We start from the raw sequence: 23,388 nt of genomic DNA on the forward strand, positions 1-23,388 counted from the left end.
TATTCCCAGTGGAAAATTAAAAATACAACCACTGAACAGTTTTGAATTAACTAGAAAAAGTCTAATGATTTTTTAATGCAAGACTATAGGACATATGCTCAGCTTTTTAAAATGTGTGTGTAATATAAGAAACCATAGCTACAGAGATTAGTAAATTTTATGGCTCCAACCACCAAACTGAAACATACCTCATAGGAACATAGGAGCTGCCATATAGAATCAGATCCAAGTTTCATCTAATCCAGAATCCTGTCTCTGACAGTGGCCAGTATCAGAGGTTTCCGAGGAAGGTATAAGAACTCCACAGCAGGCAGGTATAGGATAATCTGTCCTCACCATAGGTTTAAGGTCTCAAGCATGAGGTTTAAGATCCCTTACAATGTTTTTTGTTGTATTTAATTATAAAAATGCTAGAAATTCGTGACATCTATATCAATATGAATCTATGATTCTATGAATATTTAATACTTTTTTGAATCTGTGTTAATTTCTTGAGCAATGAGTTCCAGTTTAATCACATGTGAAGAAGTATTTCCTTTTATTGGTTTTGACTTTCTCATACCTTACAATTTCATTGAACTTCCCCTTGCTCTTGTGCTATGGGACAAGGAGAACAGACGTTCCCAATCCACCTTCTCTGAACTATTCACTATTCTTCATTTTCTTATGTCCCTTCATCTCTCTATCCTTTCTAACAAACAATCCCAATCTTTTCAATAGCTCCTCATGTCAAGTTTTTCCAGACCCTTGATCCTCCCATCACTTTTCTAATGAACTCATTCTAGTTCTGCAACCTCATACAGAGATGCTGTTAAACCCTTCTCTGCCCACTCACTCATGACAAAATTAAACATTTATTTTTTATCTACATGTGAGCATAATAAAGTATTCAGATCTACACTACTTAAGATGGAACACAACTACAGGAGAACTAAAATTCCCTGTTCTCTTCACCTTGGAGTTTGATGGCTCTTTCAGTACTGTAGCATGCATACTTTCCCATATTTTATGGCAGCACTGTCCAAACTTTTCAGCTGAAGGGTTGAACACAGTATTTTTAAAAGGCCAAGGGGCCTACAATCAATAATTTTGGTCAGATTCTCCACCCTGTTTTTCTCCTACTGCACTGCTCAGGTAGTGTGCAGAGAGCAGGCTCCTGGACCTCCCTCCAGCAGCTCCTTGTGCAAGTGATATTTTAGGGCTTGAGAGGGGCATGTCAGGGGAGCTAGAGTGGCTGGACTGCACTATGACCTGGCTATCCCTAGTGCCATATTGTCCCTTGGGGATCAGAGCCAGTAAGTGCAAGTTAGCCTTCTCTAGTACTAAGATGCAAAAATCAAGGATCTGTAATTAGTTGCTGGTTTGCAGCTTCTCCTTTATCTCTCTCTTGGAGTTCCTGAATGACTGCATAGAGACGAACAGCCACTTTTTGCTAGGCAGAGTCAGGCAAGCTCCTAGCCTGCTCTCCCTGGGGCTCTTGCAGTCTGGAAGCAGAAAACAGAGTAGCCAACGCCTACTCTCCTTCGTCCTGTGATGCAGGAGGTGGCCAGCAGGGGAACTGCTGAGAAGCTGCAAGAGGGAAAGGAACTGCTCTGAACGTTCCAGAGCTGCTCCTGTGGCTGCAGGGAAAGCAATGGGAGGCAAAACCCTCTACTTCCAGTCCACAGCAATGAGGCTGATACAAACAGTTTAAAGCTGGCAGTGCATAGCTCAAGAAACACATTTTCGCTTAATCATATAACATTTTCTTCTTAATACAGTTGTCTTCAAGGGCCACATTTAGACTTTTCAGAGCTTCAGGGAACCCCTGGGTCACAAAGTGTACACCACTGTATTAGGGTGATGCTTTTGGTACTTACTTCAGGTCTGAGGATAGCCTTCTTACAGGCCTGACATAAAGCACCATTCTGGGAGAAACTGAGGGGAAGGCGACGGGTTCGATTCTGGCAAGTCGGCTCCTCACATATTAACCAACTCTGCAGAAGGAGAAGGGAAAAGAGAGGATAAAATAAATTTTACTATGATTAATTCAAAACTGCTACTTCCTTTTTCCCACCCAAACGTTGAACTCTACCTCGATGATTTTAACAATGTTTAAAAAGGAGATACTCTCTCTGATGATAAAGTACTCTAGGGAAACACTAATTAGTAAACCTCAACATCCCCTGGGAGGTTGGTATTCTAAATAATACCCATTTTAAAGATGTAGCCACTGAACTACAGAGAGGTCAAGGTACTTGCCCAAGGTAAGCTAGTAAGTGATAGTGCCAAGAAAAGAACCAAGCAGTCCTGACATCAAATTCCTTGGTCTACCCACTATACAACACACTTCCCCTACTGCCACACATATTGCATTCTATGCTTAACAGATGCATAACCCGACGTGTGTATTCTGCAGCTACTTTCCTCTTCCACAACTGTGCAGCAAAGCAACACTAATGTAGTAGCAGGACAATTCTGGGGCAGCATGACAGACTGGCAAAACATTCAAGTTTCTTTTCATTCGCTGGCTTCTAGCAAGCATAACCTATCTATATCCATATTAATCTTAAGAAATTGCCATATAGACTCCACAGACGTCCTGCTAATTGTTTCATTCATGACTCTTATTTTACATCTCCCTCCCACACCCGTTCAGTATTGCTTCACGGGGTACTGACATAATTTGCTTGCTTGAGTTTTAGGGGGAAGTAAGGGATTACAATATGGATCTATTTTGGTGGATTTCCTAGTGATAAGCAGTGACTCTTCCATAGGAGGACCCAGCAAATCCAACACTGATAGATATGATTACAAAGCATTCCCAAATCTGTCTGGCTGAACAAAAAAAATCTGGCCCTGCTTGTTCTGACATGGCCCTGGCAAAGTGTGCAGAATCTCTCTCTCAAGAACACAGAGGTAAGCAGAAAAGTGAAGAGTGGAAGCACTCCTGAGGCTAGTGCAATGCTCCCAGTTTATGTCCAAGCAGTACAAACACAGCATCTATCAATGCACTACCTGTGCTCTCAAGGGAGGGTTTTATGCACCTCCAAGCAGGACAGGGAAGGTTTTTCTGAAGAACATCATGCTAGAGGCAAATTCCACAACACTGCAGAATTTCTATGCAGAATTTGTAGTATACACAATAACCATAAAGAGGGCAGAAAAATAAGAGACTATTCAGACACACAATGACAGAGAAAACTCTTTTTGAACATTTCTGGTTTATAACACTTGCTCAGTGGGTTTAACTTTTAGAAAATGCAATTAGTTAAATATACAATTAGTATTAATATAAAATTGAATGTTCAAAGGTCTGGGAATTCCAAGAGTTAAGGTATCTCCTTCAGGGTTAGCTATACACCTATGTAGTCCTTTTTAGTGCCATTTTCATGGTTAAATGTAAACAGCTATTAACTAGTTCTTTGGATTCTTAAGCTACATCGAACAATACAGACTATGTTAATGCTTCGTTGAAGCCTTAACTTTTGGAAGTTCCTGAGTTCAGGCCTGATCCAAAGCCCATTGAAGTCAATGGTGACTCTATTGACTTGAACAGGTTTGGTTCAGGCCCTTAGTTCTCAGCTCCAGTTTTACATATAAATCTCCACACATGTACTCAGATTAAAAAAAAAAAAAGTAAAAGTGCTACTAAATTGCAGCACATCTATAAATGACTCTCATTTAACTGACTTGGGGGCAGCCAAAATCCAAAAATTTTTAAACCACATGTGTGAAAATGCCAACTTTAAGCACTCTTCATTTAAAAACTACTGGACTGATTTTCTTCACACTTGAAAGATAAACGAATATGATTACTCCTTATAAATACACAAGGGGCGGTAGATACCAGAGAGGGAGAAGAGTTATTTAAGCTAAAGGACAACATTGGCACAAGAACAAATCGGTATAAACTAGCCATGAATAAACGTAGGCTGTAAATTAGAAGTTTTCTAACCATCAGAGGAGCGAGGTTCTGGAATAGCCTTCCAACAGGAGTTGTGGGAACAAACAAACTAACTAGTTTTAAGATGGATCGTTGTAAGTTTATGAACATAATTATAAGAGGTATTGCCTATGATAGCAGGGGACTGGACTCAGTGACCTGGGCGATCCCTTCTAGTCCTGTCATGGTATAGACAGAGATGGTAGATTGGGAACTTCTATTCACCCTGTCTCATAACACAAAAACAAGGGAACATCCAATGAAATTAAAAGATGAGAACGTAAAACAAACAAACAAACAAACAAACAAACAAACAAACAAACAAAAGAAACAATTTTTAACACAAGTGATTGAACCTTGGAACTGATTACTACAGGAAGACAATCAGACAAAGAATTTAAGATTTAAAAGAGTTAGCATAGATAAAAACAAAAATTATGGAAGGGATATTAAACCTCATGCTTCAAGGCCTTAAAACAATTAACTACCAGATTAGGAAGACACCAATGCAAGGGACAGATTGTCATACATTTATCTAATGATGAAAGGTCTCACTAAGACTGGGCAAATTTTTTTTCCTGAATAGTGTATTTGAAAAGAATGCAGTTTCAGTCAACTCTAAACTATTCATGATTTTGACACAAATTCATCAAATAGTTTCAGCCAAATTTTTTTTTCCCCCGAGCTAGATTCTCAAGGAGATTTAGGTGCCATTCAGAAAAGGGGAGGAGGTGGTATCCCTTTGTACCTAATAACCCACTGGTTAAGGCACTCACCTGGTATGCAAAAGACTAGTGCTTAATTTGTAATAAAAGAGATGCTGGGGCTCAAGCAATTGCATGCTGGGACTCAAGCAATTTTTTACTTTAATAACTGCAGCAAGCCCAGAGGTGCTGGGGCTATGAACTGCCAATCTTAGAGGTGCCAGGGCTCAGCATTCTAGGAGACTCAGGTTAATTTTCCCAGTCTGTAACAGGGACTTAAAACCAAGTATCCCACATCCCAGGTAAGTGTCCTAATCACCGGGCTATTCTAGGGGGGAGCTCTTTCAATCTCTCCTGTTGAAATTTTTCCACTTTGTATAAATACTTAAATATTATTTGGTCCAGAGAGAGAGAGTACAACATATGCCTTGTGAGGTATCATTTGAAAGCTAATAACTTACGTGGCAACATTATATGTAAAGTTAGGAATACCCCCTGTATGATGTTTGTTAGCACATGTTCAAACCCACACAGCTGTGACAAGGCTCAAGTTGTTAAACAAGTCTATGCTCAACAAAGGAAGAAACGGTTACTTAATGTAACTGTGGTTCTTCAAGACGTGATGCAGACCTGTACTCCACTTAGATGTGTGCGTGCCCAGTGCACTGGAGCTGGAGAAATTTATGTAGCAGTACCCGTAGAGGGGTGGCGTTCACACCTCATGGCTACAGCTCCTCACTTGGCTACATGAGGCAGCTCTGCCCTGACCCTCTCTCAGTTCCTTCACCCCAAAATGCCCAGAAATGAGACTCCAATGCAGAGAGGACAGAGGGTGGGTCGTGGAATACACATCTGCATCACATCTCCAAAGTACCACAGTTACAGTAAGTAACTGTTTCTTCTTCAAGTAGCTGCAGCTGTATATTCCACATAGGTGACTTACAAACCGTCCCCTCCGCCCCTAGGAGGCAAGGCTTGGAGTCTACCTAAACCAAGACTGCAGGACCGTTTCACCTTGCATCCCCCTGGAAGAAGCAGTTATGGCGTAACGGTTTGTGAATGTATGTATCAATGACCATGTAGCAGCCGTGCAAATGTGCGATACAGAAAGGTCTCTGAGAAATGCTATGGATGCTGCTTGTGCCCTCATAGAATGAACTCTCACCCGCTGAGGAGGCAGAGCCAAAGCTATTTCATATGCATTTGGAGACTGTCTGCAAAGAGACCTCTTGACTCTTCATGCAATCTGCATATGATGGCATGGCATTGGAGAAGACGGATCTTTCCTGAATGGGGGGATGAAATGCCAATATTGCTGCCAGATGCAGTTTCAATGAACTAAATGCAAGCCCCAACGATTGAAGGCACAGCAAGTACTTCAAAATGTCCTGAATAGAGACCAGCAATGTTTGTATTGCGCAACTAATGACCGCACCAAAAATCTCTTCCATTTCACTGAATAGGCCATCCTGGTGGAGAGATTTCTATTGTTAAGGAGGACTTGCTGGACAGCATCCGAACACCGCTCTTCCTCTTTATTCAGCCATGCAGCAGCATGCCATGACATGCAGGGAGCTGAAGATAGGACGTAAGGAGTGGCCTTGGTTCTGAGTAAGTTGGGATGGTAAGGAAGTGGTTTGGGATGCTGAACAGACAGTGCATGAAGGTAGGAGAACCAGCTCTGCCTCAGCCACGCAGGGGCAATGATAATGAGCTTGGCCCAATCCACCTTGAGCTTGAGATTGACCTGAGGCATGACTGGGGGAATGGCATACAGAACAGCTGACTGCCAGCTGAGGTGGAAAGCATTGGACTGAGGCCCCCTCAAAAGCAGAACTGACATTTCCTGTTATCCCTTGTAGCAAACAAGTTTATTGCTGGGATGCCCCAAACTGTGAAGATGACCCAGAGTACATTTGTCCTCAGAGACCACTCATGACTCAGGAAAAATACCTGATGCGATGGTCTGCGAGATGATTCTGAAACTCGGGCAAGAGAATGGCTATCAGAGTAATGTTTTCCTCAATGCAGAACTGCCACAGCCAGATCGCTTCTAGACAAAGCAACCTGGAGTGTGCTCCTTCTTGTTTGTTCACATAGTACATTACAGCAAAATTGTCGGTAAGTATGTGAACTACTGAGTCTCCGATGTGGTCCTGAGAAGTATGGCATGCACTGTAGGTGGCCTGAAGCTGCAGAATGTTGGTATAGAGTGAGACCTCTTATTCCGACCACAGCCCCTGTATTTTCAGAGACCCCCAGGTGTTCCCCATAACCTATCAAGGAGGTCTTAGTAACAACCAACATGGTTGGCAAGGGCCAGACAAAGGGAATGCCTTGGCAAATGTTCTCTGGGTTCATCCACCACTGCAAGGAGTCCAGGACCAGTGGAGGAAGGTGAATCAGTCTATCTAAAGGGTGAAGAGTGGGACAGTAAACAGTCCTGAGCCACATATAAAGGGGGCGAAGGTACAACCTTGCAAACTGGACCACCTACGTGCAAGTGGCCATCTGGCCCAAGAGCCAGAGACTTGTCCAAACTATTGTGGAAGGCTGAAACTGCAGACTGAGGCACAGGTGGCAAACTGTCTGAAAACGGTAAGTCGGCAGAAACGCTTTCAACATAGTGGAATCTAACAAGGTCCCAATGAACTAGATTTTCTGAGTGGGAGCCAAGGTTGACTTTCTGGTGTTTAGGATGAGACCAGATGGTCGAGTAAGTGCAGTGTGGTTCCAACATGAGCAAGAACTTCCTCTCTGGATCCACCCGTCAGTAACCATTTGTTCAAATATGGGAAGATGTGAATTTTCTTCTTCCAGAAGTATGCTGTAATAACGACCATGCATTTGGTAAAAACTTGGAGGCAGAAGAGAGGCAGAATAGAAGTATTCTGTGCGGAAAGTGGTGTTCCATGACGACAAAACAAAGGAATTTTCTATGGTTTGGCAAAATCGCTGCATGAAAGTAGGTGTCCTGAAGGTCCAGAGCAGCAAGCCAGTTGTTCTGAGATGCAACAGGGAGAATAGTAAATGGAATGACCATTCGGAACGTCATGTACCTGATATATTTGTTGAGGTCGCAAAAGTCAAGGATGGGTCTTACCCCTCCCTTTGATTTGGTACCAGAAAGTCCCAGGAGTAGAAGCCATGATGACAATGTTCCAGCGGAAACTCGTCCATCACTCCCAAAGTAGAGCGCAGACCTGCTTAAGGAGCAGTATCTTGTGAGATACTTGGGGAGAGAGGATGGAGAGGAGATGTGGAGAGGAACTAGCTGGCCTAACTTGATCTGACAGTGCTTAGGACCTAGCTGCCAGTGTCAAGCCCCAAGCATTGTGAAAGCGGGCTAGCCTATCTTCAAGGACCACATGGTAGCCTAGAGACCTTGAAGGAGTGGAGTGTCTCGTCAATCTTGTCAGAGAACAGCATTCGCCATTGAAGAGCAGATACTCAATGGCTTGCTGGACAATGCTCTGGGCGGCGGGGCTGCGAGCTCCTGGGGCAGTGCATCTGCAGAGCCGCATCCTGACCCGGTGCTCTGTGCTGCGCGGTGGCTCAAGCCAGGCGGCACAACTGTCTGTCCTGGTGCTCTGGGCGGTGCAGCTGTAGTACTGCCAGCTACCAGTGCTCCAGGAAGCGTGGTAAGGGGGCAGGGAGTGTGAGGTTGGATAGAGGGCAGGGGAGTTCGGGGTGGTGGACAGGGGGAGGGGGTGTGGACAGGGGTCGGGGCAGTCAGAGGGCAGGGAACAGGGGGGGTTGAATGGGGGCAGGGGTCCCTGGAGGCAGTCAGGAAGGGGGGGGGTTGGATAGAGTGGCGGGGGACAGTTAGGGGCAGGGGTTCCGGGGGTGGTCAGGTGACAGGGAAAAGGGGTGGTTGGGTGGGGCAGGGGTCCCTGGGGGCAGTCAGGAATGAGAGGAGGGGTTGGATGGGGTGGTGGGGGGCAGTCAGGGGTTCCGGGGGTGGTCAGGGAGAAGGGGTGGTTGGATGGGGCAGGAGTCCCGGGGCGGCCGTCAGGGGGCGAGAAGCAGGAGGGGTCAGCTAGGGGGCGGGGCCAAGCCATGCCTGGCTGTTTGGGGTGGCACAGCCTCCGCTAACCGGCCCTCCATACAATTTTGGAAACCCGATGTGGCCCTCAGGCCAAAAAGTTTGCCCACCCCTGATTTGGTCAGTCCTGTTGCTGGGACCATGTGGTAAGGATTTGACTTTGAACCAAGTCTAGTTTGTTAAGTTTTAGTTACTAGAAAGCATTCTCTCTTTATTTTCTTGTAAGCATTTCTGTCTTTAATGCCTTGTACTCACTTTAAATCTCTTTTTGTAGTTAAATAAATATGCTTTATTTTTAATCAAAACTAATCCACTGTTGTGTTTATACTGAACTGTTTGATAACTCCAGTAAAAATAGCAAACTATTCCCCTTTACAGGGGAAATGGACCTCTAATATCTGAACTGTCCAGAAGAGGGCTGGACAGTGAAGAACATACATTTTGAGGGAAAATTTGGGACTGGGAGTGTGCTGGGGTCACCCTGTAGATAGTAACCAAGGCTGCTGAAAGCCACAGTGTAGCTGTGTGTATTGCTGATTGGCTACTGGGGTCAGAGTTGCTGGACCAGGGCTGTAGCTATACATAGACAATCAGGGTTTGACCTGTATGCTGTTTGGGAGCAGCCCAGGCTGAGAGCTACAGCAGCAAAGCATTGTGAAACACCCAAGGTTGCAGGGCAGGCAGTGACAACTCCTCACTGGTCTGGACTGCACCCTGGAATGTGACAATCTCCCACCTCTTTTGCTTGCTTTCTGCCAACTGTTGGCATTTAGGGCCAATGATCAAGGATTTGAAGAACCACATAAAAATGATTCATTTGTAAGGAGCTGTTTATATTATTTCACTAAGAAGTACATAAAAAGGGCCACCAACTCTATCATGTAGTAATTACACTTGAAGCAAATTTCTTTATGTAACTATTTCTTTTTATTCACTGCTTAAGAAAGAACTATGAACGTTACTGGTCACACAATGCATTTAAGGAAAACAAGAATCAACAGACTGACAACCAAATTGAAAACAATCACCATATTTTAAGACAACAACAAAACGTCAACATTCTACAACTCATTAATATTCTTCTTTTGCTTCTAATTATTAAGAAATGTCTAGTTATTGACATACATAGCTGAAACTTATTTTTCTAGATAAATTACAATTCCATAGTTCACTGAGGTATGCTAAAAACTGGGGACGTGCTAAGTTGTCAAGTCACCTGCATTTAAAGCAAATACCCAACTGTATCTCTGACACAGATACTGACTAAATGTCCCTTCAATTCATATAGAAAACAGATAATGTAATTTGTCTAGACTTCCTACCAGTTATAATTAACATTAAAGAGGTCTTTTCTTCTTTGTCACCTCGCTATTCAGTACTTATTTGCGTTTGTTTGTACTTACTATCTGTTAATCTCTCTTTACAAATGACAACAATAACTAGTGCTATTATGCATGGAAATTAAACATGTAGATAAATGTGTGAAGGGAGCTATTTTTGAAAAAAGCAATATTAAAAGCTTGTAGCTCTTTATGTCTCTTGTTTTGCTTTGATAATTAAGCTCTGGTCTTGATTTGCTTTAAACAAAAAACTTTTCCAAGGACATTCATGTTGCAATCAAATTCAACATATGCACTCTGTTTAGTTTCAATTTATTCAAATGCATTATTGTTAACCCTTGCCCATTGTCTTTGCTGACCAAACAAAACCAGTCCTTCATTTCCCAGCAGTTATTGTTAAGTCTTTAAATTAATTTGTGAAATAGCAAATAAAATTATGGCAGGAAACCCTCAGTTTTGAATTTGCTTGGTGTCTTCACCACTGACTACCATGATAACAACATTGACAAGTCTCGTGAGTCTAACAATTCCTGATTCAAATGCCCAGTTAAGTGTGAGAAATGTAAGACAAGGAGATTGGAGAAAATGTGTGATGTAAAAGAAAATCCCTGAATTATACTGTGTCCACTAAGTATAGCTAACAGAGAAAAGAATTGCAAGTGAAAAGTACTGCTCTCTCTTCTTAAGCCTGTTGTTGATAGTCTAGCTTTTTGCATACTGCAGTTAGACAAGCATTATAAATATTATCCTATTGTAAACTTGCTATCTTAACTAGCTGAGCATGATGATTATTCTCTAATACAGCAACACTTTGGATATCTTGTAATGTGCTCAATGGTATGCTTCAGATAGGCTTCATTTTAGCAATTACTTAGGTTGATATTAACTCAGCCAGTGATACTTATGTATGGCATAAAATAGTCAGATGTTATGCAATGTATCCTATGATAAGCCAAACTATAAGACTTTTTTGAGGCCTTGTCTAATAAGAAATGGGTCCTCATTCTACATATTAATAGTGAGCAAATTGAGTTATTATTGCAACATTCTTGGATTTTGTTTAAATACAAAAAAGTTTGTTTTGCTTACTGCATGAACACATTTTATGAAATTTTGATAGCATCTAACTTCCACAAGAACAAAAAATGGTCAAATCTCAAAACCAAAAACCACAGAGAACATAAAAAAGACAAGACAAATGCTCAGGCAGTCAGTTGCAAGAAAACAAGTATATTCTACAGCCTGGTAGCTCCATCTACTGCTGGGCATGCATATGCAAGAGGGGGAACTACTGTATATCAGCAGCTCCATGATACTCCAAGCAGGGAACTTCCAAATAAAAAGGTAAATGCTAGAGTTGCCTGGGAAACAGAATTTCAATTTTACCATCAATTTCTAGTTTTTGGAATTTTTTTGGTCTGATTCAGGATGGAAACTCCCAAACTCAATTTTTTTGCTTCATAGTATGGATATTCTGCAATATTTTGTCTTGGAAATAACAAAACATTCCCACAGTGGAACCATATAAGTGTTTCTGAAATTAAATATTGCTACACAGGATCCCTGGCGGACTACAGCAGAGCCAGGGAGCCTGGAACACCAGCTCTGCAGGAGCCCACCTAGAGGCTGCTCCAGAGCCGTGGAGCTTGGAAGCCTGGGCTCCCCATCACTCAACCTGGTGGGTTGCCATGGAATCAGGGAGCCACAGATCTGTTAACAATTTCGAAGAAAAACTGAAAATTTTCTGTGTAATTTAGATTTTGTGGAAAGTGCATCTTCTGTCAAAAAATCATTCCAACAGAAAATTTCCAGCTAGCTCCAGCAAATGTGTAAAACTAATAGTACTACACAACAAATCCAGAATGCAGATATTCAATAGGTGGAAGGAAGATAATGCTGAAAAAGACAGATGATAATGGACAGGAAGTTAGAAAAGCATCTGAAAGGCAACAGCACAAAAAAGAAAATATACTTGCTATCTATAAATGTATGATGTATTCAAACATATATGAATCTGGTGTATTGCATTTAATTCTGGGCACCTCATTAATTGGAAAGATAAAAACTGACAAAAGGGAGAGAAAAGAAAAAATATTGTCAGGGACTAAAGATACTGAATAATACATGTATATATTTAAGTTTAAAGAAACTAAATATGTATAGTTTAAGTGATGAATAAGGAAGGAGTAACAACATAATAATTACACAGTTAAAGGGTGTAAACATGAGGAAAAGGAATTACTGAGGATGATCAAAGCACATAGGAGGTCACAGAGGATGCACTGTTTGGAACATTGAAAACTAGAGTGGAGAAAAATTTCAGAAAATGTGTTGTAGGGGAAAAAGTCATACATTTAAAGATTGATAAACTCGTTCAGATGACTAAAATTTTCCTTTCTGGGCCCAACCTTTCCTCCTACCCAGCCCAATGTACTTTGCCCCCTTTCTCATCAGACACTGGACACACTTCAGACATGAGCTGGGGCTCCAGAGCTTCACCATGCTCCTTTTGTCTGTCCACACAAAGACTATTTCTGAAGCTGTATAAAACACAATCTTATTGGCAATAGAATTAGTTTAGCTAGCAACCTTAGATGGCACTACTATGCATAACAAGTCCAATACAGGAGCACAGAGCACAGCTGTAATTGTCCTTAAAGAATTTATGTGGAAGGACGGAGGGCAGACTGGGAGAAGAAGTTAGTCCCAGAATGGAAAATTTCTTACCCGATAACTTCCTGTCTGCTTGCAACATGTCCCATAACAGAGCTGTTCTCCTCTCTGCAGTTCTGCTTGCAACATGTCACAACATTCTCTGGCTTGTAAAAATTCTTATAAGATGATTGGCATTGAAGTTATTGTTGCTAATCAGTGAACTGTGTACAGTAGGCTAACTAGCACACAAAACTACAGACTTAAAATTAAATGGGGTCTGTTGGCTAATGAAGCCACACCATGGATTGTAGAATCACGGGAGACACTGCTAGCAGAAAGGAAATTATTGGGTAAGAAATTTCCCATTCTGCAGCCTAATGTCTCCCACAATTCTCTGATGTATGGGAAGTAGTGAGCAATGAATAGTAAGCAGGGAGGGATAAACAAACATACTGAAAAAGAGAGGTATACCCTTGAAACTAAATGCATGAATGGTAAGTTATTTACCATAGCTCATCGCATGCAGCACTTTCTTTTCTAAGGATGTCTTTGCAGGACAGAAAATTCACCTTATAATGTTTAATAAAGGTGTTGATAGAAGATACATTGCTGCTCTATAGACTTCCTGATAGTTGAAGCACAAGCTCTTTCTGTTTAGAGTCACCAAAGTTCTCATAGTGTGTGTTTTGATTCCATTTCTTAAGGAATACATTCACCTGATAGCTTGTATACCTCCACAATGCATAACTTAATCATGTGTCCAAGGATACTTCGTATGCCCAGAGACCTTGACACTTTGGGGGAAAGAACATGAACAAGGAGCCTAATCTTCTTGTAAACTAAGCTAGATCTTTAGTGCTCTCTATATATCCACATTATGCCACAGACTTCAGTAAGGCACAGGATTTGGACAGAATTATGGGAGTATCACTTACTGTGACATATGGAAAAAGGAATCACGTTTGGCAAGAGGCTCTGGATTTTTTAAAACCACTTGTGTTGTCATTGTGGTACACACAATATAGTTCGCACATGGATAGAGCTGCTAACTCCGAGTCTCATCCAGCAGATACGACAGCGATCAAACAGGTGTTTTGATAGAGAAAATAGAGTGGTGTGACCTCTGTTAGCGGTTCAAAGAGTGGGTGGTTAGAGCTTTTAGAACCAATGGCAGATCCCACTTAGGAACAATTGTTCCGACCACGTCTCTGAGAAATCTTGAGACTTGAGGATTTTTGACTAAAGAGCTTGAGGATTCTACACACAAGACACTACTTATGGCTGACACCTGAAATGCTATGATGTTGGGCGGAAGACCCTTGTCCATACCATCTTGAAGAAAATCCAGAATTGCTGGAATACCAGGATCTTTGAGGTTTCTGCTTTCTTGACATTATGAGCTAAACCATGACCAGACGGAGGAGGTGGTCTTTAGCATTGAAAAGCATCTGGAGGCCAGTAGAATCCCACTCACTTTGGAGGATAATTCAAAGCAATTAACAGCTCCCTCTCAATAGTCATGCTGTCAGTTGGAGATGGCCTGGAGAACAGGACCTTGGTGAAAGATGTTCAGATTCTGGTAGATGCTGTGGGGGTTCCAACGTCAAGTCTACCGGGTACAAAAAAGATGGTCTCGGTGGCCAGTGTAGAGCTAGAACTATATATCACCTTTGCTACCTCTCGGTGGCCAGTGTAGAGCTAGAACTATATATCACCTTTGCTACCTCTCGCCTTATCTTCTGAATCACCTCCTCTAGAAGGTGGAAGTGTGAAAGCAAGCCCTTCAGCCAAGTGACCTGGGATCTGCTTCCTTGATGAAGTACTTTGGTAACTTTTTGTTCTGGTGACTGGCAAACAGATAGACAGCTGGAACTAGTCACCATTCTGAGTTGTTGATTGTATGTCTGTTGGGCCAATCTGCCTTCATGTCTATTTCTCCCTTCATGTGAATCGTTCTTACAGAAGCCAGATTCTCTTCAGCCCATTCCATTATTTCCATCACTGCCAAGTGTAGAGTTGAGTTTCAAATTCCCCCTTGGTTGGTGAGGTATGCCTCTGTGGTACTGTCTGACTGGATGAGGTGGTGAAATGAAGGCTAGTTTCACCACTTTTAGCTTTAAGAGGTTGATGCTCTCATTCCAGTCTATGGAGTTCTATATGCCGTGAGGTGTACTGTGTCCCAGATGTGCTCCCCACCCCCATTAAGCTGGCATCTGTAAGGAGTACCCGAGGGCCTGGAGGACAGATAGGAAGATCCCTGCAGACATTCCCTGGGATTGTCCACCAATTGAGAGATTCCAGCATGTAATATGGAACCAGCACTGATCTATCACGCATTCCAGTGAGTAGTTCCACACCTTCTGGAGATGCCTAATATGGAATCTTGTGCATGGTATAATTGTTATACATGAAACCAGAAGGCTTAGTAGCTTCAGACACTGAGAGATGAACAATCTTGGATTCCTTCCAAGCATGAATATCAGGTTCTATCCAGTAAGGGGAAAACCTTGGCCACAGATGTGTCTCTTTGTGTGGAGATGGCAGGAACTACTTCAGTTTGGATGCCCTGTGTGCCACTCTCTTATCCGATTTTTCTTAAAATAGGGAAGAGCCTGTGAATTTGGGTGCCTTCATCACTGGATTACAGAGTCATTCTCTCTCTGTCCCAATGACTATTTAAGTATTTATCTATAGTGGAACAGTCACTATAGGGAGAGAGACTGAGACTCTGTAGTCCAGGTGTGATGGGTTGGATCACAGAGACCCCCCCCTTGGGACTGCCACCTGATGTGCTGAGACTACCTCTGAGCCCGTTTTCCCTGGCAGCTTGGGACTTCAGTACCCTTTCTTGTTGAGCCAAACACGCTAGCCTGGTGCAAACACAGACCCGGGTCTGAACCACATCCCCCAAAAGCTGCAGGCTTAACCGAAAACAGCTTAAGAAGTGCTCCTGTCTCCAACACCCAGATACCCAGTTCCCAATGGGATCCAAACCCCAAATAAATCTGTTTTACTCTGTATAAAATGTATACAGGGTAAACTCATAAATTGTTCGCCCTCTATAACACTGATAGAGAGATATGCTCCCCCAGGTATTAATTACTTGCTCTGGTTGGTTAATTAATAAGTAAAACGTGATTTTATTAAATATAAAAAGTAGGATTTAAGTGGTTCCAAGTAATAGAACAAAGTAAATTACCAAGCAAAATAAAACAAAATCACGCAAGTCTAAGCCTAATACAGTAGGAAACTAAATGCAGGTAAATCTCACACTCAGAGATGTTCCAATAAGCTTCTTTCACAGACTAGACTCCTTCCTAGTCTGGGTCCAGCAATCAATCACACCCCTGTAGTTACTGTCCTTTGTTCCAGTTTCTTTCAGGCATCTCTTTGGGGTGGACAGGCTAGTTCTTGAGCCAGCTGATGACAAAATGGAGGGGTTTCCAGAGCCTTTTATATTCTTTCTCTTGTGCAACATCACAGCCACAAGTCTCTAGCCACCTGGGCAGGTCACATGACACAATGTAGACATATCTAAAGAGGCTTTCTGCCTTCTCATTTAAATGTTACAGGCTACTGCTGCGCATTTGCTACCCCGGCATATGATCTGTTATACCATCTAAGGAAGAAGGGAGTCTAGTTTTGGCATTCTTCAGATCAGAAGGTTCACTTGGCATTAACACAAAACTGGAGCCAGACTTCCAAATATGGATCACCAGCAGGCCCAAGGAGAATGCACAAATCAGTGACGTTATCTCTTTAGTGATGAGCACAGCCGCACCTTGGATTCTGTTTGAGGGTTACATTTGAGAACTCTAACCTTTGGATTTCTTCAAAGCTCACATTTACGATATCCTGACTACAAAACTATTTCCTTTAGTAAAAACAGATCAGATTATATGGAACCCATTAGCTAGGTTCTTATGCTCTCCTTCATTAAAAGGAAATTTAGCCAATAACGCCACTAGAGGCAAGCCTGAAAAGGTAAGCCCGTGCAAACAAAGCACTACCACTCCAGAGAAAGCCCATTATAAGGCTCCAGAGACATTGGTGTCCTGAATCTTCCCTATCTTAGGGCCACTTTGTGACAAGCTGGTGATGCTAAGTGGCTCTAAAACCAGGAGGATCACCCTGTGACAGATATTGCAACTCCATGCAGTATCTTTGGGGACCACTGTATTACATTTATCAATGGTTTATGGATCCTTGTGTTCTACTTCTTGGGGGAAGGTGATCACAGTTTCTTCAGGAACTAAAAAACAGTGGGGGATGATTAAAGAGTCACTGAGACTAAACAACTCCAGAGAAGTTCCACCCCATAGCGTGGTTTGCATACAATGGTTCAGGCAGCATTTTCCAGAGGCTTGTCTACACTTTAAAGACTAAAGGTACTGCTGTAGTGCTTCAGTGTAGACACAATTTATGCCGATGGGAGGGAGTCTCCTGTCGGGGTAGGTAAACCATCTTCCATCGACCTAGCACTGTCTACACTGGGAGTTTGACTGGCCTAACTACGTTGCTCCAGGGAGTGGATTATTTATACGCCTGAGTGACACAGCGGGGTTGTCTTAACTTTTTAGTGTAGACCAAAGCTAAAGAAAGGGCTTTTGGTATAAACCAGCAGTTTTCAACCTGTGGTCTGCAGACCCCTGGGGGTCCACGGACTATGTCTAAAAGGTCAGCGAAAGGTTGTCGTTACCATAGAACAGTGGTTTTCAATGTAGGGGTCCACAAATTATATCTAAGATTTCCAAAGAGGTCTGCATATCCATTTGAAAATTTTTAAGAGTCTGAAAAGGAATAAAGGTTGAAAACCACCGGTATAAACGGATGAGCTTGCCTTCATTTAGGTTCAGCAAATGGAAATGACTCTCTGTCCAAGGGGAGCCCCCAACTCTTGAAGTGTTGGAAGGGATACTGGCCAACAATATGGAAGATGGGTGATTTCTGGAATGTTTAGTGTGGGTTTAAATCTATTTTTATATGGTTTTCTCTATGCTTTTACTGAATGAATAAATGTGTTAGTTTAGAAAGAGCAGCGTGGTAAGTTGTAACTGCTGGCTATACGCTCGGAGAGCAATGCACAGGGGCTGGCTTTCAGGCAGCCTGCTTGAAAGGGCTATCACAGTGGATGGTAGGGGTTTACAGACTTAAAATCTCTGATCAGAAGAGAGTGGGACAATGGTCCCTACTCAGAGACAGGTGATGGGTAGAGACTGACTGGGCATGCCTATAGTGGACTGCAGATGGGGGAATACAGGTGCAGCTACACTGACACAGTGACACACCCCAATACAGGGGGATATTTCTGTGCCATAAAGCTGGTATAACAACTCCTATGCCCCATCCTCCCTAACCTGATGATCTTGTAGGGGTGTCACTGGAAAAGGGAGGCGTTAGCCAATGTTTTTATTGCCCTAGCAATTCCCAGTTACTGTAATTGCCCCTGGGGGCCACTTGCAGTCAGTATAATTTAAAACATCTCTTAAACTATACTGAGGAACTGAAATGGTGTACAGGTCCCAGGATTATTGCAAAGACTGCTACCAAACAGGACAGCTTTCCCTTCGTATCCGTCCACTCTGCCCCAGAACAGTCAATACCCAGGTCCAAATCTTGTTCCCTTTTAAATCTGTGGAAATTTGCCATTGACTCAAAAGGTACCAGGGTTTGGCTGTGCAACAAAGCTCCACCCCCTCAATGTATGTTTTAGGAACTCCTGTATTACTCAGCACTTGGTAAGTGCCTCTATTTATTGATTGAATACCTGGGGTTCTGTCAGCAACAAATCACTCTCTCACCACAAAGCAAATCACAAAATATAATATGTGCCTATTTTTAGGCTATGCAGTGAAGGTTCGTGGCTTTTTTTAAGAATGGCATATTGTGATTTAGGATTTTCAAAGAACAACAGAACATATATTGTTTTCGGATTCAAATTTGCACCCAAAATTGGAAAACCCCCAAAATCGCCAATGGAAACTCACTACAAAAACACATTATTTTGATTTTTAAGATAAACCTTCTACATAGCAACGTGTCATGCCTGCCTGATTATTAAAGCTCAGAGAGGTGCTGAAGTAGGAAATGAAGGAACAAAGCACGAAAAAAAAATCAGAAAAAACTAAAGTTAATGCAGAAATACTTCTAATAAAATTATCAAACACGACAGAAGTGGAAGATATCTTGCAGGTCAATGTAAGAGTTTTAAATGTTATTAAAAATTGATTTTTAAAGTAAGACATCTCTAAACATACATCACATGTCATTTCATACAAGTTATTTGAAATTTATTGATCTTCTCATTTGTGCCATCAGTCTACTGAAAAGATAATGGAGCACTCCAAATCCTTATGATAGGTTAGATGCAAACAGTGGTTCTCATGTAAACACATGTAATAGCACTACCAGTGGATAAATTCCAATCCTAACAGTGGTACATTATATAATAAATTAACAAGTGAGTTCTGCTTTGCTTCACATCAAGTCCAGTACCTCAGCCTTGCGATCTTAATTTGCAATCAGAGCCTAAGTACAAGATGCAGCACCTAAAGAACATTAAACATTAAAAAATAGCACACAAGTCTTCATAGCCTGCCATACAATGCACAAAGAAAGTCAACAATCACCAGCAATTTTATTTTACCACAGTCGGACAATACCAAAGCAGTTAAATTTGGCTCCATGCAAGCAACTGGGGGAAATTATACTTAAAATGACTATATATGGAAAATTACATTTGAAAAAAAGGCTCAGTGGAGGATGTATATGTATTTCTGTATAGATAGCTAAAACCTCTAGTGGTATATTCAAGTCTATTCTGTAAAATACTCTTCCTATTCATCCAACTCAAAGCAAACTGAATTCTTAGGCTATAATAGGTCACAACTAAGTACAGTACCTTGCTTCAGGAATAATTTTGCTTTGTCTGTCAACTGTCAACAAAGCACAAAAAGCTCACAGTCCAGCCATGTATTGTACATGTTAGGGAGTCTAACAAATAGTAAGAATTCAAGACTTCATTGGAGCTACGACTCCACTTTAGCTAGGAAACAAAGTATTTTTCCCCCTTCACAGTCTATTGTATGACAAAACTTTTCATGTTAGACTGTTTTGCAGAAGCTAAATAAATATGACATGTATATTCAATATCGAAGGTACAACGAAGATCTGATTTTCCCAAATACATGGTAATAAATAGTTATGTGTGCTTGAGCTGACATCTATTTCAGTTGCATAAAGAAAGGAGAAGAGAAAAAGAATGTGACGGTAAATGCTGCATATAAAAACTGTGATAGTAGACGTACCTGAATACTGAAGGAATTTATGTTTATGAAGGTTTAAAAGTTATACATACACTTTTACATTTATGTGTAGTTCTCTAAGTTTAGAAGAGCTAACGGATATAAATGGTAATGATAGAGTTTCAACAGCCTGGTCATCTTAAAACCGGAATCGTTTAAAACATCACTAAGCAATGTTTGTTCATTTAAGTTTAATTATTTTCTCCTTGAGAATGGCACTAATGAAACTGAATATCTTTCGTGGTTTCGAAGAGCAGTTTGAATAGTCTGCAAACAGGACTAAGGGCAGACAAGAGAGCTGGCTGAGCCAGGGGGTTGCTAGGTGATGCAGAATGCAAACCCACAAACTTGTTAAGGTTTACACTTTGCTTTCATGCCACTCTCACACAAGCTCTACAAAGTTCTGAGCATTAATTTCCAGGTAGCTATTAAAAAATAGGGGGAAGAGGCAATCTCAATTCTTGCCCCCCCAAAAAAGGTAATTCTCAGGACTAAAAGATGGAGAAGGCATAGGCTTTGAGTAGGATGGTGAGAAGAGGGTCTTTTATAAATACCAATGTAAGTAATTATTGTAGACTGGTAAAAAGTTAATACTTTTAGTCTTCAGAAATAATTTCTGTAAAATTAAAGCAAAGACGGTTTCAGCAGTAGTTACATTTGCAGTTTAAATAAGAAATGTTGTTAGAAACAAAAGCAAAGTAATACAAATTTCCTCAATACAGATTACAAGGCCACAAACTTTTCAGAACAGCCATTTGTTTCTATCAACTCCATTCCAAAGCTTGTGATTTTTTTTAAAGTATCTGATCAGAGATTGTCCGGTAAGAGCACTTTATTAGATCATCAGTCAGAGGGTTTTACAAGCACCAAGAGCAATGGGCTCAAATGCAGTACATCAGTTTTAATAGACCAGGGTCTAATAGTAAACTGCAGATACTGCTGAGAACTTTCCATGCACTGAACTCTTGAAAAAGCACCATCTCTCCAGCTTAAATGCAGCTGCCTCTTTCAATGCCGCAAATGGGTAAATTTGACAAAAAAGCCACCATTAAGACTACATGAAAGGCTCAAGACAACATCCTTTCAATGCTTTGTACTTCAGTAATCAGATGTACTTACTCACCCCCTCCCCCAAACCCGATCAAGAACTATTTCTGAATGGTAGGAAATAATTCCACTTTGTACATCTTTTAGTTAATCAAGACTTTCTATTCAGCAATTTGACCTTTTGTTCAAAACAGGATTATCAGTTTTTTCGCCAGTTACCAAGGGCGACTCGCATGGTGAACATAATTGCAATAATTTGCAAAACACCATGGCAACCCACATTACAACTAGGTAAATACTGGTCTTTTGTGCTACATTGTTATTTTCAGAGATGCTGAAGTCAAAGAACGAATGACAAATGAACACAAAATTTATATTTGCTTTGTCTCAAAAGAGAAGAAAATTGATAAGAAGAATTGGGGGGAAACCGACTACAGCTGTAATTTCTAACTTGATTAATTAGGATGGTAACAGTCCTTAACAGTATATTCAACAAACAGCCCTGACTTAGTCTCTCCACGCACCTCTCTTCTCCCTACACTACTACCACTAACCCCCACCACAGACAAATTTTTTCAGCTAGGAGAACAAACAACCCCATTTGCTCTTTTCTTCAACTTAATGGAATCCTTAATTACAGAATATTGTTCTCCTGCTCTTCATTACACTGAAATCAGAGAGAGAGAGAGAGAGAGAGAGAGAGAGAGCGAGCGTGCACGCCAAAGCAGACAGGATAGCTACAGTCATCTTGTCTGCTTTTTTTGGACACAACAGGCCTAATGATGAGATGGCATTTTTCTGGTATTAGCAGATGTTCTGTAGCAAATAATTAAGTAAACTATTTAGCATTTCAGTAAACTCCTGCTCTCACTGGCAGTGTTAGGTAAGTGTGAAAGCTAAAATGAAGTTATGATTTAAATCCCCAAACGTCTGATGGAAGTATCTACTCACAAAGTAAACTTATTCTTACAATTACCATGTTGTGTGGATTCTTCTGGAATATTTCTGTATTACAACAAATTTCTATTAATATATTATGTATCACCATTATTTAAATGTTTCCATAACAACTGCTAAGGAAACTATTGTTAAAGTATAGATTATTTTATTACTTCTACAAGAGACTAAATTTAAAAAATTACAATATTTTGGTAAACTAAATTATAAATATACAGGGTAAATTGTATTTAGGAAAAATTATTTGCTTAAAAAAGTATAACGTGTGGTATGTTACAATTATTGTTCAAAATAAATCCACTAAATATTACTTGTGCAGAAGTTGTGTGCAAAAACATTATTTACTGTGACGAATTGTCACGAGTAGTTGCAGCTTTAGTTTCCACAGTACCATTTCAATAATAAAAGCAAGCATACATCTGAGTGTGGGCCAAATTCTGTCATCAGGAGCACACTGTGTGACTCCCAGTGAAGTCAATGGAACTCCTGCAGGCGCACAGAAGTACAGTTTACCTATGAGTGCATATCCATACTATACACACAAAAACTTGGTTACAAGATCATTAAGGTTACAAAGTCAAGCACTTAAAATTTAGAAAATGACAGAATTAAGGTTGCCTGTGCTTCAATTCAGCTCCCTTGTGCGTTTGCATGATACGGTCTTTAATTACATCATTACATACTTTTTTTTTTCCACATACCCACAGAACACCGCCTCATTTAATGCACAGGATGAACGGTTCACAACTAATGAGCAGCTAGTCAATATTTTGTTTTATCCTTTTGTTCAACGTGTGGCCTCATGCATTATTCACCGCATACGATTCAAACCTTGGTCTGAAATCAGAATTATTACTTTCCTTATGGTCTTTTTTTATGGCGCTCATCACTATAGCATTTTAGTGTTTCACACACATTAAACAAACTACACCTCTACCCCGATATAACGCTGTCCTTGGGAGCCAAAAAATCTTATTGTGTTACAGGTGAAACCGCGTTATATCGAACTTGCTTTGATCCGCCGGAGTGCGCAACCCTGCCCCCCTGGAGCACTGCTTTACCACATTATATTCGAATTCGTGTTATATCGGGTCACGTTATATCGGGGTAGAGGAGTATCTTCACAACAGCTCAGTGAGATAAGGTAGTATTATTACCTCCATTTTACAGATAGGTAACTGAGGCACAGTGAGATTAAGATAAAAAGCATTCACTAATTTTGGGTGCCCTATCTGAAATGCCTAAGACTTAATTTTTCAAACTACTTAGCATTATACAGCACTTCATATGTTCAAAGCACAGCTCCTACTGATTCACTTGCAGCTGTGAGTACCCAGAAGTTCTACAAATCAGAACCCAGGGTCTCAAGTCAGACACCCAGAAAATAAAGAACACACAAGTTGTGACCAAT

The 23,388-nt window shown here is 41.1% G+C and overlaps 1 protein-coding gene across 3 annotated transcripts in view; it reads right to left on the reverse strand.

Moving 5' to 3' along the window:
* POLA1 (DNA polymerase alpha 1, catalytic subunit) overlaps nt 1-23,388 on the reverse strand; it is a 349,978-nt gene that overhangs the window by 94,011 nt on the left and 232,579 nt on the right. For 2 of the 3 annotated variants that reach the window (XM_065579280.1, XM_065579281.1), the window contains exon 35: nt 1,860-1,976. The exons of the other annotated variant lie outside the window; for it this stretch is intronic. In XM_065579280.1, coding sequence (XP_065435352.1) covers nt 1,860-1,976 — 117 coding nt within the window. The remainder of the gene's footprint in view (nt 1-1,859; nt 1,977-23,388) is intronic. 3 annotated transcript variants of the gene reach the window in all.

This window comes from Chrysemys picta, chromosome 1, assembly GCF_011386835.1.
Source record: "Chrysemys picta bellii isolate R12L10 chromosome 1, ASM1138683v2, whole genome shotgun sequence".
Classification (NCBI taxonomy): Eukaryota; Metazoa; Chordata; order Testudines; family Emydidae; genus Chrysemys; species Chrysemys picta.